Raw genomic sequence first — 21,055 nt, forward strand, 5'->3', positions numbered from 1 at the left:
ATAGTGAGATCCCATCTCTACAAAAATAGAAAAATTAACTGAGCGTGGTGGCATATGCCTATAGTCCCAGCTACAGAGGCTTGAGCTGAGGTGTTGGAGGTGGCTTCAGTGAGCTATGATGGCACCACTGCTGCACTCTAGCCTGGGCATCAGAGCAAGACCCTGTCTCTAAAACAAAAGGAAAATTGAAACCTATATACATTGGTTTAAAAGTGGGCCACAGTGGCTTTTTTTTCTACCCCCCTTCTCCCCAGCAATTTATTATGAAAATTTTCATACAAAAAATTTGAATTGTACAGTAAATAACTATATATCCACTACCTAGGTTCTACAATTAACATTTTAATACACTTGCTTCAGCAAATATATATCTATCTCTTCATCCTTCTGTTTATTAGTTCATCTTCTTTTATTTAGACATTCTACAAAAGTTGCAGGTATCAGTATACTTCATCTCTAAAAATTTCAGAATTAATCTGCAGTGTTTATAAGTAGAATTCTTTTAGAGTATGATTATATGAAATTATATGTGGATATTTGAAACAGATAACTTTTGGGAAATTATATTTTATCATCTTACTTTATTTTCTACACTTAAATTGGAAGGATAGGCTAGAAAGGGAAAGAACCAGCTTGGATCTGTATAACTTTTTATAGTGTGTGGAGAATTTTTATGTTTTATCTAATTTGATCCAATATTATTATTAAGAATAACAGCTAATATTATTCAATGCTAACTTTGTGCCAGGTACTGTGCTAAGTTTACCTTTAAGGAAGATACTATGCTAAATTCTATTCATCCCACTTTTACTTGGTTGTCATATTTATTTTTCAAATGAGTTGATTTGCTTACTTTAAAAAATATTTTCAGCCCTGTGATATGCCTTTTAAATTCACATTTGTCAGTTGTTGCTATCTTTATACTGAAGTCTTTGGTGTTTGATGAGTTCCCAGGACATAAACATTTTCTTGGGTATTGTATCTTTACAGGTTGCTCTTCAGAGTAATACTTGAGCATAATTTAGGAAAAGTTGTTGAAAATGTTCCTGTCCTCTTTTATTACCTCTTATTAATCAGCTTCTAATTCCAGTATGTTGTATGACTTTAAAGGTACAAAATAGATTATATGAAAGTCTGCATCTAATAGTTATTTCTTCTTGGAGTATTAATTATTAACATTCTATGAATAATAACAAATCATAGCTACTTTTTTATATATTTACTGTGTGCCATGTACTATGATTTATATCCATATCTTTAATTCATGTAACAACCCTATAAGAGTTGAGGAAACCAAGGCACAGGGTTTAAATGGCTTCTCCTGGGTCACATGGCTAGTAAACGGAAGAGCCAGAATATGAGTGTTTCAGCTTCAAAGTCCCTCTGTTTGGACCACTACCCTACTGTTTTCCATGACGTGAGGCTCAGACCACCTGCTACATAATTACTTGGGCTGATGTTAGAAATGCAGTTGTGTGAGCCTCACTCCAGACCTGCTGAGTCTGAATCTCTGTGGATAAAGTATGTTTTTTTGTTATTCAATTGATTCTCATGCACATGGAAGTTTGAGACCCGTTGTACTACGCTGTTCTACAAGCATTATCATGTATTAATCTGTTAGCCTAGAAAGATAGCCAGACTATTAATCATTCTCATCCTTGGAGTACATGAAATTTTAGATTGATCTTTATGCTTTTGTTTTTGCTTCAAGATTGTCATGGATTTTAAGCACCCAGATGGTGTCACAGTGCCAGTTATGCTGCCTCGTCGGAGTCTGCTGGTGATGACAGGAGAATCTAGATACCTTTGGACCCATGGGTATGTATTCAAATGACCTTGATGGCAGAGTACCTTTTGCTTTATGAGACTTCTCATTCTTGTCTGTCTGAGCCATTGGAACTATGCCCTATGCCTGCACCTTGAGGCTTCTGGGTTCAAACCTCCTGGGAGCATCTATGGCTTTTATTTATTTTTTTTGAACATTATCTTTTTATTTTGAAAAACAAATTTAAAGCAAAGTTGCAAGCATAGTACAGTGAATTCCTTTCACCTTTCACCTACCTTTACCAATTGTGAACCTTTTGCCATATCTTTTATTTCTCTGTCACATGTTATTATTTTTGCTGAATCACTTGAGGGTAAGTTACAGACATCGTGGCCCTTTACCCTAACATGCTTCATTGTGTATTTCCTAAGAACAAGGACTTTGTCTATATCAGGGGTTGGCAGACTATGGCTAGTGGGCCACATTCAGCCCTCAGCCTGTTTGTATACAACTCTTGAGCTAAGTATGGTTTTTTACCTTTTTTAGGGTTGTAAAAACAATGAAGAATATTTGGCAGAGACTATGTGTGGCCCTCAATGCCTAAAACATTTATTATCTGGCCCTTAATAGAAAAAGTTTGCCAACTCCTGTTCTCTGAAACCACAGTGTAATCCTCAAATTCAGGAAATTCAACATTGATAAAATATTCTTTATCGTATTCTTATATAATCCATATTCAGATATTGCTGGTTGTATGTTAGAGTACTTTAAGCTAAGTATCTGATTCAATCCATGATCCTGCATTATGTGTACTTGTCAGTTCTGTTTAGTCTTTTATTTCAAACAGTTCCTCAACTTTCCTTTGTTCTTTATGACTTGACTCTTTTGAGAAGGCCCGTTGTGTTGTAGAATGTCTCTCAATTTGAGTTCATTTGCATTAATTAAAATCTAAAGAAATGAGTATGTGCTTTTGGTAGGAATTCATCTTTAGCCTTTTGAGGAGAGAGTATTACACTGCTAAAATTTACAAATATTGTCACTTAAATTATTGCTGAATTCTGTGCTTATTCATTCTGTCCTGCTTGAGATTTTAGCTCAGATGTTTTTATAAAAATTCATGGAAATGAACATGTAAATGAATTTGTCCTAAATGTGAGCCATAAAAAATGATGGCCTGATTTTGTGTACTGGGGCTTAAATTTATCTGATATTTTTTTCCTGACCATTAAAATATTTGTACTTAAAATGGTGATGTGATCCATTGATTTCAAGTATTCTTGAACTTTTGAGAATAATTATATTTTCTTTTGGGGATTCAAGCAATTTTGCTATCATTAATGTTTAAACTTATTAAGAGTGATGGTATTGTAACTGAAACCTCAAGGGAGTTCCAACCTGGGTCCTGTTGCTCATTGCACAGAAAGCCAATTACTTAGTCAATAAGGATTGCCAAGGAAGAAAGGAATTTTTAATGCAAATGACATCAGCTAGAAGAACAGGGGAAGTAGCCTCAAATCCATCTTCTGACTAACGGAGAGTGTGGGCTTTTAAGGAGGGGCTACATGCCTTGGGGCAGGCTGTGTTGAAATTAAGGAGGGACTTTGTGCATTGGAGCAGGGTAGTGAAGGATTGTGAGTCTTGGTATTAAGATATCTGCCCGGGGGCCTTCAGCATCTCAACTCCTTTGTCTTGCAGAAATTTTGCCATTTCTGGAAGAAAACTCAAAAGGTCAAGTAGTTTATGAACAGTTACATGGTTGTGGTTGTCAAGCTCTATTGGCCTGAAAATCTAAAACGTGAGAGGGAAAGGATTGTAGATAAACATATAGGGGCCACTGAAATTTATTCATAGACCTATTATGGCAAATGCAAAATAAGAACTTTTCATATATATATATATATATACACACACACATATAATGAAAATATTTTGGGTAATGGTACAGATGAATCCTCCTAAAACACTATTTAGATCACATTATTCTCTTATTGGACATGTGCTGTGCTATGAAATGTTAACAATAGTTATCTCTGAAAAGTTAAAGTATAGGTAAGATTTATTAATATTTTTAATCCGTGCTCTGGAATCAAAATTCTTTACAATATTTTTAGGGAAAGAAAACCCTCAGTATTATTTTTGAATGCTACCCTTGATACCCATTGCCTATACTGTGACTTTGTGTGGTGTTGTGTGTACATGTGTGTGTGTGTGTGTGTGTGTGTGTGTGTTAGGACAGGAGAGACATGGAAAAATGAAGAAAGGAGGGAGGCAAAGAGACCAGGAGAGAGAGACATTAAACAAATGATATGCCAATCATTGAGATGTTTATCAGAATCTTTGGGTGGGAAAGAGAATAGATTGAAAAAGCATATTTAATACACTTAAAAATATATAAACTACAGGAAGTAAACCTTGATAAAACTTTTTGATTGCTATGCTGAAAAAAAAAAGACTAGAAAGCACTGTAGAAGGATGTAGAGGGACATGGATTGAAAAAGGTGATTACTGCTCTATAATATTAATTGCAAACACCTCAATCTAACTTTAGTTTGATCAAGTTCAAATTTACTATTCTAGCCACTGTGCCCCTGAATCAAAGATGGCAAACTGGCAACACATGGGCAAACTTAACAGATGTGTTCTATTTGGCTGGTGCAGGAGTAGTAACTGAGACTGAATGTCACTGTCTTCCTTTAGATGAGGCCTCCTTCTCCAGTTCCCTCTTGTTCCTACCCCTTTCTATTTAGTTCTTGACCTAAGGCTGAGTATCAATTGTCAATCATCACTGTGCTTGTACTATTCTTTTTATCTTATAATCTAGTTACATGAAAATTGAATATTTCTTGAACTCATGTCTGTATTAAAAGTAGGAAATGGAAAGCTAGACTGAGAAATATGTGTTTCCAGAAAAATGAGAGAGAACACTCTGCTTTTTTGAAATGAAGACTATTCCTATGTGTTTAATGTCAAACAATTTTTTTTAACAAATCCACCTGCTTCATTTATTTATGTCATCTGGCCTCAGGAGGCATTATTTCATGAGATTTTGTCAACTCTCCTTTTAAATTATTTATTTCTGGAGCATTTTCTTTGTGCCAGGCATTGTTCTAAAAGCTTTATGTATATTAACTAATTTAATTCCTGCAATCATGGGGGAAGTTTGTTCCATGGTTTTGTTCTCATTTTTAAAGGAAATAAGAACATAAAGAAGTTAAGTAACTTACACAATGTCACAAAGCAGTTAAGTGGTAGAGCCAAGATCAGAAGCCAGGCAGTCTGGCTTCAGGATCTGTGCTCTTAACCATAATGTTAGAGCTAAACACGTTTTGCTTCCTTTTCTCTGAATTCATGCTGTGTCTTCTAGCCTTCGCACTCTTGCCAACCCACTCTGTTTTTAAGATATAGCTCTTTTATTTCCTTCATGATTTATAAAGCTTTTCCTGACTACATTAGCTTGAAATAATTTATCCCTTAACTTTTAAAGACTATATTGTTTCCTACTACCTTGAGATATCTCTTCTGTTATTTAAATCTTTAAAAATATTTTTAATGAATATTTTCCCAACTTGGTTGTAATTTGAGTGCAGGGGGAAAAAAAGAGGTTTAATGATGTTTAAAGAAATCATTATTTTAACATATGGGTTCCCAGTTCCTAAAAATCTCAGATTGGTACAAAAGCAGTTAAAAACTGCTTGACCTCTGCCTAGGGTTTAACTTTTGACAAACGAAGTAATTGCCTTAAAAGAGCCATAATAGAGAACTACTTAGTCCCCAAGAGAGGAATTAGTTTGCTATCAAGAGTTTCAAGATACTCATTCTTCTAAAATACTTTGGTTTTGTTCAACACTATAGTTTTAATCATTTTCAGCTATTAAAGGAACAATACTATAAATTCAGACAATGACTACTTGCTTTTACCTCTTAAGATAGTGCTTTTAGCACAAGCTTTTTAAACAGAGCTTTTCTCCTAACTTGTTTTATGAGGTTGGCATTATTACCCTTGACACCAAAACATGTCAAGAACATTACAATAAAAGAAAATTACAGACCAATATATTGCATAACAGAGATGAAAATATCCGTAACAAAACATTAGAAAGTTTAATCCTGTAATATATAAAAAAGAAAATATGCTATAACCAAGTGGAGTTTATTACCCAGTATTGCAAGGTTGGTTTAGCATTTCAAAATCAATCAGTGTAATTCATCACGTTAAAGCAATAAAGGAGAAAAAACAATCATCTTGATTGCTGTAGAAAATATATTTGACAAAATTCAGTACCCATTCATGATAAAACCTCAGCGTACTAGGACAAGAAGGGAACTTCTTTACTCTGATAAAGGGTATCTATGAAAAATCCACAGATAATGTCATATGTAATGATGAAATATTATATACTTTTCTTGAAGATATTGAACAAATCAGGGGTGTCTGCTCTCACCACTTCTATTTAATGTTGTTTTGGATATCCTAGCCAGTATAAGAAGTCAAGAAAAAGAAATAAAAATCAAGAAGATTTGAAAGAAAATAATAAAGCTTTATTTGTAGATTACATTATTATGGATGTAGGAAATCTTAGGGAATCTACAAAACAAGTACTAAGACTAATAAGTGAACTTAGTAGCATACCAGGTCAATATTCAGAAATCAATTTTTGGAAAATGAAATAAAAATGCTATTTAAAATAACATCAAGACCTTTAAAACCCTTCCTTTCCAATATTCATAATTAATTAATTGTTATATCATTTGAAAAACTATCAGCCTGGGAATTCTGTTTCTAACAATAGATGGAATGAAACAATATAGCAATGACAAAATGAAAATTGAGAATTGAAATACATTATATTTTTTTGGCTGGACGTGGTGGCTCAGGCCTGTAATCCTAGCATTCTGGGAGGCTGAGGCGGGAGGACTGTTTGAGCTCAGGAGTTTGAGACCAGCCTGAGCAAGAGCAAGACCCCGTCTCTGCTAAAAATAGAATGAAATTAGCTGGGCAACTAAAAATATATAGAAAAAATTAGCTGGGCATGGTGGCACATGCCTATAGTCCCAGCTACTTGGGAGGCTGAGGCAGAAAGATTACTTGAGCCCAGGAGTTTGAGGTTGCTGTAAGCTAGGCTGATGCCACAGCACTCTAGCCTGGGCAACAGAGTGAGACTCTGTCTCAAAAAAAAAAAAAAAAATACATTACATTTTTTAATTTTAGGATCAAATCTATTTTAGTATAATACTATAATGGACCTTTCTCTCTTTTAGATCCTTTGTAGAAAAAAAACTTACCTGATTCTTAATAAAGAGGTATCAACAATTTAGGTATAGAATTATACTTTTATATTATTTGCTGAGCACTTTCAGGCTTAGCACATTCCCTGTGAATATATAGAGAGAGAGCCTTGCTAGAGTAAATCAAGCAGAGAACTTGACCTCAGAAGATCTGAATCTTAGGAATAAATTTAAAAAGATATGTAACTCACATGTACTGAGATTTCATGAAACATTGCTGAGAGAAATTAAAGAAGACAAAAATAAATGGAGAGCTACAGATGCCATGATCATGGATAGGAAACTTATTATTAAGATATCAGTTGTCCCCAGATAGATCTATAGAGTCAATGTAATTCCAATCACAATCCTAAAAGACTTTTTTTGTTGAAATTCGCAAGTTGATTTTAAAATTTATGAGGAAATGTAAAGGATCTAGAATAGCCAAAACAATCTTGAAATGATATTGGGGGATTTATTCTATCTGATTTTTAAGACTTTGTATCTATAGCTACATAATCAAGACTTCCGGGTGTGGTGGGTCACACCTGTAATCATAGTACTCTGGGAGGCCACGGTGGGAGGATCACTCGAGGTCAGGAGTTCGAGACCAGGCTGAGTAAGAGTGTGACCCTGTCTCTGCTAAAAATAGAAAAATTAGCCAGGTGTGGTGGCGCATGCCCATAGTCCCAGCTACTCCAGAGGCTGAGGCAGGAGGATTGCTTGGGCCCAGGAGTTTGAGGTTGCAGTGAGCTATGGTAACACCACTGCACTCTAGCTGGGGTGACAGAGTAAGACTCTGTCTCAAAAAAAAAAAAAAAAAAAAAAGCATACTATTGGTGTACAGATAGAAAAAAAGAAAAAAGAAAAAGAAAGGCAGCCACACATGGGGAGAAAATATCTGCAATATATGTGTTTATATCTAACAAAGAACTGGGCAAAGAGTTGAACGGGTCCTTCATCAAAAAAGAACCCCAAAGTGGCTAATAAGCACACAAAAAAATGCACATTATTAGTTATCAAAGAAATACAAATTAAAGCTACAATTTCACACCTCTCACTAAAATGGCTAAAATTTAAAAGTCAGACAACCCAAGTGTTGATGAGAATGTTAAACAGCCTGGAACTCTCCTATGTTGCTGGTCGGAGTATAAAATTGTATAAACACTTTGGAAAACTCGCAGATTCTTACCCTATGACCCACCAATTTCACTCCTAGGTATTTAGCCAAGAGTAATAAAAATGTATATCTAAAAATGATGTGTATAAGAGCTTTATTTTTTTGGTGTTCCCAAATTGGGAACACCAAAATATCCATTAATGGGAGATTTTAGATAAATAAATTATGGTATGTTCATATTCAGCATTAAAAAGGCAGCAAACTACTGATACATACAACAACATGGATGAATCTCAGAATCATTATGCATGGGACAAAGTCAGACACAAAATAGTACTAACTATTCATGATGTTCAAGAATAAGCAAAACTACACTGATAGAAATCAGAACAGTGGTTGCTTCAAGGTGGGGAAGGATTGACTGAAAAGGGCATGAGGGAATTTCCTTGGTGATGAAAATGTTCTATATCTTGATTGATGTGGTGGTTAAAGGGGTGTATACATTTTTCAAAGCTCATTGAATTGTACACTTAAGATCTGTGCATTTCACTGTATGTAAATTGTATAAATTGAACTTTCAAAAGGGTATTATTTTCCTACCAAATGATTCCTTTTTCCTATTCAAAAATTTGATCTTACTCCAAGAATCCTCTTCAAACTGTCTTACAATCCACAGTAGCTTGGAGTTCTCGCTTTATATTTTTTAGTCTTTGTTTTACTTATGTTATCAATAATATACAATCTAAAAGTTAATCATACACTTTTTTGTTTTGTTATCTATTTTTTCCTGATGTTGACATTCTTGACCCTTAACCAGATTTCAGTTACTAAGAAAGATGTATTAAAAACTCCAATGATAATTGTGTATTTGTCTATTTCCCCATTAGATTTTTTTCACTTCCTGTCTTATATATTTTAAGATTGTGGCCGGGCGCTGTGGCTCACGCCTGTAATCCTAGCACTCTGGAAGGCCGAGGCGGGTGGATCGCTCGAGGTCGGGAGTTCGAGACCAGCCTGAGCAAGAGTGAGACCCCGTCTCTACTAAAAATAGAAAGAAATTATATGGACAACTAAAATATATATATACAAAAAAGTAGCTGGGCATGGTGGCGCATGCCTGTAGTCCCAGCTACTCGGGAGGCTGAGGCAGTAGGATCGCTTAAGCCCAGGAGTTTGAGGTTGCTGTAAGCTAGACTGACGCCATGGCACTCACTCTAGCCCGGGCAACAGAGTGAGACTCTGTCTCAAAAAAAAAAAAAAAAAAAAAAAAAAAAGATTGTGTTATTACTTAGGTGCATACAAATATATAGGATTTTTATATCTCTTTGTTGGATTTACTGTTATCATTATGGAATATCCCTTTTCATCTTTAGTAATGCTTACTGCCTTAAAGTCTACTTTGATTAATATAGCTGTATCACTTTTCTTTTGGTTTTGCTTGGTATGTGCAAAATATTTATTTTTGTATGTTCTATATGTATATTTTTTCTATCTTTATTTTCAGCCATTCTCTGTGCTTATATTTAAGGTATGTCTCTTATAATCGCCATGTAGTTGAATTTAATTTTTTAAATCCAGTCCAGCAATCTTTGTTATTTAATTAGGGTTTTTAGTACTTTTACATTTAACATAATTACTGTTATTGAATTTAAATTTACCATCTGTTTGTTTCCTCTTGGCCCCGTCTGTTCTTTTTTTTTTTTTTAAATTGGTATTAATTAAATATTTGTTGTTATTTCTTTTTCTCCTGGAATAATTTGTTAACTGTACATTCTTTTAATATTATTATCCTGAAGATAATTTCCTTAAATACTTCTATTTCTTTGTTTTCCCACATGCCTAACAATTCAGAGAATCTTATAGATATTTGTTCTAGATTGTTCTAGATTTGCTCTAGTCTCTTAATATTTTTTAAAGACCTGAAATATTTTTATTAATACAATGTTAAGTAAATTATTTTGACTATTGCTTTTAGAATCACACCCAGAAAATTTGATACTGTTCAAGCATCTGAGGATCACAAAAGTGGAATTATCACCAGTGATGTTGGAGACTTAACTTTAAGCAAGAGGGGAGTACGGACATCATTTACATTTAGGAAAGTGAGGCAAACACCTTGTAACTGTAGTAAGTATATAACTTTGTGTCTACTGTAAAATGGAGTAAATATAGTCCTGTCAGCACCTGGGAGAACTTTTTCTTCATTTCTCTAAAAGCATTTCCCATATTTTGCCTTGTATTGTACTTTCATATACTTTTCTTAACCACCATCATTGTATTTTATATTCTTTGAAGGCAGGGGCTGCATCTTATCATCTTTATTTTCCACAAACTTAGTACTTAGGCATAGTTGGGTACCCAATAAATATTTTACGTATTGAAGTAACGGTTAAGAGTGCTACAACTGTAGGACAATAAAATATCACTTGTACAAAAATAGATTTTGTGGAACAGCTTGTGAAGTTTCTAAATTCTTATTAACCCAACAGGAAGGTTGGAGATGACACATCTGTTCTGTAGTGGATAACTTCAGGGGGATAAGCAGTGGTTTATGGTTTAGGCAATTTGAAAACCTGGAAGGGAATAAAAGGACTGCTCAAAAACTTGTCAAGAGGATGCTATTTTGAATAGTCTATACACAAGTACATCATGCCCTAGATTTCTTGAACTCAATTAACAGATACCTCTTTCATTTTGTAAATAATATTTTTTAATGATAGTGGTAATAAGATCCTTTTTATATCCTACGAGTTTTAATTATGGGTGGTGTCTACCAATAGCCTTTGGATTTAGTCATAATCTTAAAAACATTTTGAATTAAAAACCCTTACTATATCTATAAGATGTTATCCTCTTAGAAAACTTGAAGTCTCTCTGTTTGATATCTTGATATTAATGAACCTTAAAACAAGTTTTTTGTTATTTTGGCAAATGTGTCCAGGAAGCCTTAAAATGTTGAATTTTTTTTTATTAATTAAAAAAGTATATAGTATTTGATGAGTATCTAACAGTGCTGGTAGTTTTATAAGGTATAGAAAACTAAAACATGGCTCCTGTTCTTGAGGAATTTAAAGTCTAGTTGGAGAGATAAGCTAGTTTTCTTATGCAAATGTTTTTTTATGGGCATTTATTAAATGTAAGAAGCTCTCATTGGGTATTCAGTTTATAAATTTTTTTAAAAGTTTACAAATAAAAATTGTGTATATTTATTATGTATAATATTATATGATGTCCTAAAATATATTTACAATGTGGAATGGCTAAATTGAGCTAATTAACATATATATTACCTCACATACTTATAACTTTTTGTGGTGAGAACACTTAAAGTCCATTCTCTGAGTGATTTGCAAGAATACAATACATTGTTATTAACTATAGTCACCATGTTGTAAAATAGATCTCTGGAACTTATTCCTCCTAAGTGAAATTTTTTCTCCTTTGACCAACATTTCCCCATCTTCTTCCCCACCCTAACCAGCCCCCGCTAACCACCATTCTACTCTCTGCTTCTGTGAGTTCAGTTTTTTAGATTCCACATATAAGTGAGATCATATGGTATTTGTCTTCTTGTGCCTAGTTTATTTCACTTAATGTCCTCTGGATTCATCTATGTTATTGCAAATGATAGGATTTCTTTCTTTTTCATGGCTGAATAGTATTGTATATATATGTACCATATTTTCTTTATCCATTCATCCATTGATGGACAGTTAGGTTGATTCTATATCTTGGCTGTTATGGATAATGCTGCAATGAACACGGGAGTGCAGATGTCTCTTTGACATACTGATTTCATTTCCTTTGGATGTATACCCAGTAGTGGGATTACTGGATCATAAGATAGTTCTGTTTTTAATTTTTTGAGGAACCTCCATGCTGGTTTCCATAATGACTGTAGTAATTTATATTCCCACCAACAGTGTGCAAGGGTTCCTTTGTTCTCTACATCCTCATCAACATTTGGCATTTTTTATCTCTTTGAGAATAGCCATTTAACAGGTATAAGATGGTATCTTGTGGTTTTAATTTGCATTTCCCTGATGATTAGTGAAGTTTTTTTTTTTTTAAGTTCAAGGTCATCCTTTGCATACTTTTGGTCAAAATTTATAGATTTTTAAGTGATAAGGGTTGCTTATTTCTTTAGACAACTTAGATGTTCATAATTTCCAAGAGAATAAAATTTTACTAAGACCAGTTTAGGATAAATTATAATGTACTATATTGCAGTATAATCATAATTCTAATTTAATCAACTTAATGCAACCTATCTGTTTCCACATGTGTGTCTTAGAGTCCTCAAGCTTTTTGGAGCTACCCTTTTCTTAAATATCCCTTAAAAATATTTAGATTTTCCCTTTACCTGTTAATAGACACTAGATACTCTCATCCCCATTTTAGGCTTTCTCAAGGTTTGGCATACCCTAGTAATATTTAGGGAAAAGAGGTTTGCTTTATGTTCATTCCCGAAGCCATCAATGTTGTAGGCAAATTCTTCGCTGTCATGTGATTTCTAATTATTGCCTTAGTCTTGCCTGTGGTTTCTCCAGTAATACTACCCCTTCTTCCTTTATTCCCTAGAGCACTATCCATAAAAAGATGTTGTACATCACAGACTTTGGCAGAAGACAAAGGGAGATTATACCATAGCAGAGAACAGGCAAGGATTTAAAATTAGTATTAGACATTATTCCAGAGAACGGGGAACAACTTCAGCATTAATGTGAGACATTGTATCCTAAATTTCCTCTGTCATTGCCGGTGCTTGGTGGTGTTCATCTTGGGGTTTGCTCATTCTACTGGAGCAGGCAACACAGTATAGTCATTGAGAATATGGGCTCTGGAGTCTGCACTGCCTGGATTCAAATATTGGCTGTATGAATTACTATCTCTGACACATTAGGAATATTATTTAACTTCTTTGTGCTTCAGTTTCCTCATCTGTAAAATGAATGTAATAGTCCGTATCTCACAGTATTTCTGTGAGGATTGAGACAATACATACAAACTGCTTCAAAAGTGTTCAGTAAATATCTGTGAATATTGCCAAATGACACTTTCCTTCCAGGTCTTGTTCTTCTTTTCAGAGTCCTAAGGTCCCCTGAACTCCAATCCCCTTCACCTGCCAAGGGAAACATCCTAAATCTTGTGAATTTAGCTAATTTTTTTTCCAGTTAGGCCAGACCTATCAAGATGCTTTCTTGAATAAGAGGACTTTTTAACCCCAAGATGAAAGACACCATCTTATGGCAGATGCAGAATTGTAGTCATGTTTTGTTGTAAACACATTATCTCCCCTTCTTTTTATATTAGACCCCCTCACACATATAATTGGATTTGTTTGGGAAGAGCTTTTTTTAAACTGACAAATTAGAGCCTACCTACCCCCAGTCACCAAATTTGCTTTGATTTCCTTTTTCTTTTAGGAAAACTTGGTACCTTATGAGTTATTTGGATAAAAATGAAAGTTTTATATTGCTTCATTTTTTCATTTAGGTTACCCTTTGGTCTGTGACAGCCAGAGGAAAGAGACTCCTCCCTCATTTCCAGAGAATGATAAAGAGGCCTCACAGCTAGAGCAAGAGCACGTCCATCAAGTTTATGAAGAGATTGCCAGGCACTTCAGCAGCACAAGACACAGCCCATGGCCACGCATCGTAGAGTTTCTGAAGGCTTTGCCAAGTGGTTCCACAGTGGCTGATATTGGATGTGGGAATGGAAAGTATCTTGGCATCAATAAGGAGTTATATATGGCAAGTAATGGTGCTTCTGACTTTCTTTTCGCTTAATTTGCAGTGGTTATCATCATCTTTCCTCCTCATGATCTAATGCTTTTTTTTAGGTCGTTGCAGAAAAGTAATAAACAGATTGAAAATTAATGAACACTACCATTCCTTCTTATTCCTCTAGAAATTTATGTCATCATTATAGTCTTTTTATCCCATTAGATTTTGCTTTCCAATATGATTATTTTATCAGTAAAACTACCTTGCAGTTATATAACTCTTTACAGATTAGAAAGATTTTTATAGGAACCATTTTCTTTGCTTAGATTGCCCTAAGTATGGGGAAGATAAAGCAGATATTTTCATCCATCTTTTGTACATGTAGAAACTGGAGCTCACAGAGGTTAGTTATATTCTCTGATGTCATATAATTAGGGGATGTAACTGGAATTTGAGCCTATGCCTTCTGACTCCAAGTTTTACTCATAGTAGAAAAAAAAGTTTATTATTTATTGATGTCTTATTATTGAGGAAACTAAGGCTCAAATAGATTAAAAACTTGACCAATAGTGCTAGACCCAGGATTTGAAGCCATTTTTGTCCAAAGTGTCTGTTTTTAGTTGTTATCATTTCTTTTTCTATGAACCACTTTTTTTTCTGCTGTGCTAGAAAGTAGAACATTCTTCCTGCTGTGGGATTGCTGGATCATATGGTAGTTCTAATTTTAATATTTTGAGGAACATTCATACTGTTTTCCATAATGGCTGTAATTTATAATCCCACCAACAGTGTGCAACGGTTCCCTTTTCTCCACACTTTGTCAACATTTATCACTTACCTTTTGTCTTTTTGGTAATGGCCATTCTGACAAGTTTGAGATGATATTTTATGGTGGTTTTAATTTGCATTTCCCTGATGATTAGTGATGTTGAGCATTGTTTCATATACTTTTTGGCCATTTGTATGTCTTCTTTTGAGAAATATATATTCAGGTCTTTTGCTGATTTTAAAATCAGATTGTTTTATTGCTATTGAATTGTTTGAGCTCCTTATATATTTCGGATATTAAGCTCTTATCAGATGTATGGTTTGCAAATATTTTCTCCTATTCTGTAGGTTATCTCTTTGCTCTGTTGATCGTTTCCTTTTCTGTGCTGAAGCTTTTTAGTTTTGTCTAACCCTGTTTGTTTATTTTTGCTCTTGTTGCCTATGCTTTTGAGATCATATCTGAAAATTTCTTGCCCAAACCAATGTTATGGAGCTTTTCCCCTTTGTTTACTTCCAGTAGTTTCACAGTTTCAGTTCTTATGTACATTTAAGTCTTTAATCCATTTTGAGTTGATATTTGTATACGGTGTGAGATAAGGGTCTAATTTCATCCTTCTGCATGTTGATATCCAGTTTTCCCGATACCATTTATTGAAGAAACTTGGACTTTGTAATATTCTGTTAGGTGGATGTTACTGGACTTTTAGTTGTGTTCAGTTTGGAGTTATTACAAATGATATCATAATGAACATGTATATTGAGAGACAGTGGGACAAGAAGGAAGAATATGTATTTTTGGAAGGAGAAAAAACAAGTTTTAAATCTCCATTCTACCACTTAACTACTGATCAATTTAGGGAAAATTACTTATTTTCTTTGAGATGAAGTATCCTCATCTATAATATGGTGACAATAATGCCTAACTTAAATTGTATTATAAGGATTAAATGCGTTGATACAAAGATTATACTTTAATCCATAGTGAATTCTAAGGATAAGCCAGTTGTTATTAGCCTGGTTAGCTTTTTCCTTACTTTGGATTATTTTCCTAGGATAAATTTCTGGAAGAATAATTATTGGGTCAAAAGTTGTGAACATGTTTTTTTCCTTTAAAAACATGGTTTGTCTAATTGGTCTTTTAAATGGTTGAGCCTATTTCAATTGTCACCAACATTGTATGAGAGTAAGTTATCACATTGCCATCACTGTGGTGTGTTTTGGTTTTAAAATATTTTTGATAGTTTAATAGGAGAAAAATGGAACCTTGTTTTAGTTTGTACCTTCGATTACTAGATTGAATATTTTTTCAGGTTTACCTGTACTTCAGAATTGCATATTTAATGTTTTTGTTGAGGATTTAAAAAGTTATATAGGAATAAAAGTATACTTTTTAAGCCTAATATCTGTTTTGATATTGATCTCTACCCAGCACACAGAAATATGTAGCTTTACATGAGTCTTTGAATATATGTGGGTTTTTATAAATAAGACATTTTCTGTCCTTTTGTTGATATCATGAAACTTTATTAGGGAGATTTTCAAATACTTAGTACCATCCTTAGTATAAAAACTTAAAGAAATTTAAAAATAGACAAGAGAAAAAAACAGTGACAATTTGACTATAGTATATGGAAGACTTAGTCAAAATAAGTGAAAGATGAAAGTCCTGAGCCAAGTTGTTGGTCAGTGGGGAATCTACAGTAGACCTGGTGCTTTGTTATTAAAATTGCCCATGTTCTCTTTTATTGGCGAAAAGGAGTGCTCTATACAAATAGCTATAAAGGTCTGGCAAAAAGGAGAGGAAAATTTTCTCTTATTTTGTTTGGCTGTTGTTCTTGTTCTGTCTTATCTGTGGTTCTCAGATAGTAACTTTCCACCTCTGAATGACTTATGGAGCCCTGTGTGTGAGGATTTATATTATAGGCAGATTGGATTTCTTCCTGTTGACTTTTAGCAAGGTATAGCTGTATCTGTCAGAATTGGGCATACTCAAAACTTCTGATTCTATGAACTGAATTTAAATGTAACAAAAAGCACCAGAATATAATGTACATATTATTTCAGTGGTGTTGTCATCTTGATGTTGTGACTGTTGGCTGAGTGGCATAGAATATGGATGTAAATAAAGAAAATAAGCCAGGCGTATATTTTACACAGTTAAAGGGAACCATTAATTGGGAATCATGCCAGTGTTCTTATTAATGGTCCCTTAGTACTTTTACATCTTAAAATATATCACAGAGAAATTGCTATACTTTACCTCTATTTTGGTATCTTTTATTCCACTTTAGAAATTAAAGCAGCTTCAGGGTAGAATGTAGAAGCTGCTTAATACCAATTACAAAGTGAGCAAACTCATTAAGTATGACTAGCATGGCAATGTGGTTTAACTCAGTAAGAATTGTTTTGATATGAGTATTCATATTCTTTATTCTCAGAATGGCTGCGGGAACCCTAGAATCAATGCTCATTATATCAAAAAATTAAATGAGTAAATATAAGCTTGGAAGCCACTTCTGTTTGACTAAATCTGCTTATATAATTCGTTTCCCTATTATAGAGATTGGGTTAAGAAGAAATTATCTGGGGATAATTATTAACTAGTGATTTAATGTTTCTTAAGCCTCTCTGATTCCTTCCTTAATTTACATGGGCACGTTGCAATGTGTGCGTACGTGTGTGTGTTTGTGTGTGTGTGTTTATACATACATACATGATATTCTAAGAATAGCAAAACTATATATAAAAACAACAAAACTAGAGAGAAGATGGGAAATCCCAACCCCCAAACACTTCCCACAGACCCAGACACGTGCATAAGGCATGTTAGGTCTCCCCTGCTAGAGGAGATGAAAGCATATTGCTAGCTGCCTTCAGTGCCATTTGTTGGTTACACCAAAAGGTTTTATTAAATAGTGTTTTACAAATTTTGAATTCAGCACTTTATTCTTGATAAACTTTGGTGTTTAGCAGAAAAAGACTTAATAGTTTTAAAAAATGAAAAAATTATTTTGATTTTTGTTGTTTTGGGGTTTCATTTTCTGATTGTTAAAGTAATGCATGCTGGAAAGTATAAAACAAAAAAAAATTATCCATCCTCCTGCTCTCTGGGCCATCACAATATAGTATATATAATAGTGAGAGATAATTTAGGTCATCTTACTTGTAGCTCCCCTCAAAAGACAAGATGTCTGCGTTTATGGGATAATTTCCAGTTTTAAATGTGTGATATTACAGAAATATCTAGGTTCAGAATGGTGATCAATTAGGTGCAAACTTGGACCTCCTATTTCCACTGCTATCATTTTTATTTTAGCCATTTTGTTTCTATTCACCAATTTGAGTTCTATTTGATATCTGTCAAGGTAATAAACGCTGCTCTGAATAATTATATATTCTGACTTTATACTGACTATAAGAACTGATAACATCATGGTCTCAGACCATTTCACAATGAATATGAAATCTGTCTAATGAGTTTAAGGTAATGGAATAAGCTCATAGCTCTTAATTTTTTGTGATATTTAAACAAAATGTCATGAAATTCTTTATTTCTCTATTACAGATTGGTTGTGATCGTAGCCAAAACCTTGTGGACATTTGTAGAGAGAAGCACTTTCAGGCCTTTGTCTGTGATGCGCTGGCAGTACCAGTCCGCAGTGGGTCTTGTGATGCCTGTATCTCCATTGCTGTTATTCACCATTTTGCAACAGCAGTAAGTATTGTCTCTCCTCTAAGAACTTGTAGCTAAAGTGGCAGGAAAAGTTCATGGATTTTACTGATTTTGGACCCTGTTTTAGCTTTTCATTTCTTTCCATTCTCTTGTCACACTCTTTGCCCTCTTTGTAAGAGAGCATGAAGAATGAAGATGGGCTACGTGGGAGTCATGTTTACTTAAACAGGCCTGATGGGACTCTGTGCTTTTATTGCTGCACGTTTTTGCATTTTTTCTACCCCAAGTCTCCTTTACTTCTAAATGCCTTACTTTAAAACCACAGTCACAGAATTTTAGCTGGAAGAGACTGAGATCTTCAGCTCTAGGCCTCTTGAGTACTCTCTTCTCTGTTTCTCTTTCCCATCTTTCTTTCTCAACCCACACTCTCATCTCTCACATATGAGTCTAATGTCCCTCCCATTCTGTTTTTCCTCCTTTCCTGTTCTTTTTTCAAGACTCTTTTATTTAGCTGGTAGTAGCATGTTGACTTAATTAATTAATTGATTATAAAATTATGGGTACAAATGTAATTTTGTTACATGGATATATTATGTAGTGGGGAAGTTCAGGGCTTTTAGTGTATTCATCACCTAAATATCGTACATTGTACCCATTAAGTGATTTCTCATCATCTATCTTCCTTCCAATCTCCATCCTTCTGAGTCTCCATCGTCTATCATTCCACACTCTACATCCATGTGTGCACATTATTTAGATTTCACTTATAAAGTGAGAACATGTGGTATTTGTCTTTCTGTGTCTGAGTTGTTTGACTTAAGATAATGGCTTTTAGTTCCATCTGTATTGCTGCAAAACACATGATTTCATTGTTTTTTATGGCTCACTCGTATTCCATTGTGTGTATATACCACATTTTCTTATCTAGTCATCCACTGATGGACACTTAGGTTGATTCCATATCTTTGCTATTGTGAATACTGCTGCGACAAACATACAAGTAAGGTGTTTTTAATATAATGATTTATTTTCCTTTGGGTAGATACTGAGTAGTGGGATTGCTGGATCAAATGGTAGTTCTATTTTTAGTTCCTTGAAAAATCTCCCTACTGGTTTCCATAGAGGTTGTACTAATTTACATTCCCACCAACAGTGTATAAGTGTTTCCTTTTCTCTGCATCCTTGCCAACATCTGTTATTTTTTGTCTTTTTAGTAATGACCATTCTGACTGGTGTAACATGATATTTCATTGTGTTGTTTTGTTTTATTTTGTTTTGTTTTTTTTGAGACAGGGTCTCACTGTGTTGCCTGGGCTAGTGTGGTGCAGCGGTGTCATCACAGCTCACTGTAACCTCAAACTCCTGGGCTCGAGCCATCCCCCTGTCTCAGCCTTCCAAGTAGCTGGGACTACAGGCACGTGCTACAGTGCCCCACTAATTTTTCTATTTTTTGTAGAGATGGGGGTCTTGCTGTTGCTCAGGCTGGTCTCTAACTCGTGACCTCAAGTGATCCTCCTGCCTCGACCTCCCAAAGTGCTAGGATTACAGGAGTAAGCAACCATGACTGGCCTCATTTTGGTTTTAATTTGCATTTCTCTGAAGATAGTAATGGTGAGCATTTTTCCATATGCCTGTTGGCCATTTGTATGTCTTCTTTATTTATTTATTTAGAAAAGAGGTTTATTTGGCTTATGGTTTTGCAGGCTGTATGTATGTCTTCTTTTGAAAATGTTCATGTCCTTGTCCCCTAAAAATAATAATGAAATTATTTGGGTTTTTTTTATTGAGTTGAGTTTCTTATAAATTCTGGGTATGAGTCCCCGTAAGATACATAGTTTGCAAATATTTTCTCCCATACTGCAGGTTATCTGTTCATTGTTTTGATTGTTTCTTTTGCTGTGCAGAAGCCTTTTAGTTTATTTAAGTCCCATTTGTCTATTTTTTTTGGTTGCATTTTCTTTTGAGGTCTTAGTCATGAATTCTTTGCTTAGACCAATGTCCAAAGGAGTTTCTCCTGGGTTTTCTTCTAGTAGACCTGTGGCCTTCTGATTTTTAAGATTGTTCTTTTTTAAGCACCAAAGGAGGCAAGAAAAGCTTTATCTTCTCTGCTGCACCCCTTTTAATAAAAGGATTGTTTTGTAAAATTTGGATTCAGTCAAAAGGCTACACTTAAGGACCTAAAAGGCCATGTGACCGTAAGGCTGTAGGTTCACCACACCTGAATGGTGAGAGATAGCGGTCCAGTTTCATTCTTCCACATATGGCAGTCCAATTTTCCCAACACAATTTATTGAAAAGAGTGTCTTTTCCCCAGTGTATGTTCTTGTTGACTTTGTCAAAAGTCAATTGGCTGTAGATATATGGCTTTATTTCTAATTTCCAGGTTGTCTGTTGTGTCCCATTGATCTATGTGTCTATTTTGATACCAGTGCCATGCTGTTTTGGTTACTATAGCCTTGTAGTATAATTTGAAGTTAGATAATGTGGTGCCTCTAGCTTTATTTTTTTTAAGATTGCTTTGGCTACTCGGGCTCTTTTTTTGGTTCCATATGAATTTTAGGATTGTTTTCCCTAATTCTGTGAAGAATGATGTTGGTATTTTGATAGAGATTGCATTGAATCTGTAGATTGTTTTGAGCAGTATGGTTATTTTAACAATATTGATTCTTTTGATCCATGAGCACAGGCTGTTATTCCATTTGTTTGTGCCATCTGTGATTTGTTTCATTAGCATTTTG

General features: G+C 34.4%; 1 protein-coding gene across 2 annotated transcripts in view; it reads left to right on the plus strand.

Moving 5' to 3' along the window:
- The window catches only part of ALKBH8 (alkB homolog 8, tRNA methyltransferase), a 50,567-nt gene that overhangs the window by 24,797 nt on the left and 4,715 nt on the right, over positions 1 to 21,055 (plus strand). Inside the window, exons 8-11 of one of the 2 annotated variants that reach the window (XM_069468980.1) lie at positions 1,712 to 1,818; positions 10,126 to 10,277; positions 13,647 to 13,903; positions 18,210 to 18,359. In XM_069468980.1, coding sequence (XP_069325081.1) covers positions 1,712 to 1,818; positions 10,126 to 10,277; positions 13,647 to 13,903; positions 18,210 to 18,359 — 666 coding nt within the window. The remainder of the gene's footprint in view (positions 1 to 1,711; positions 1,819 to 10,125; positions 10,278 to 13,646; positions 13,904 to 18,209; positions 18,360 to 21,055) is intronic. The other variant, XM_069468981.1, reaches the window with a different exon arrangement.

Source organism: Eulemur rufifrons, chromosome 6, assembly GCF_041146395.1.
Source record: "Eulemur rufifrons isolate Redbay chromosome 6, OSU_ERuf_1, whole genome shotgun sequence".
In the NCBI taxonomy this organism is placed as follows: domain Eukaryota; kingdom Metazoa; phylum Chordata; class Mammalia; order Primates; family Lemuridae; genus Eulemur; species Eulemur rufifrons.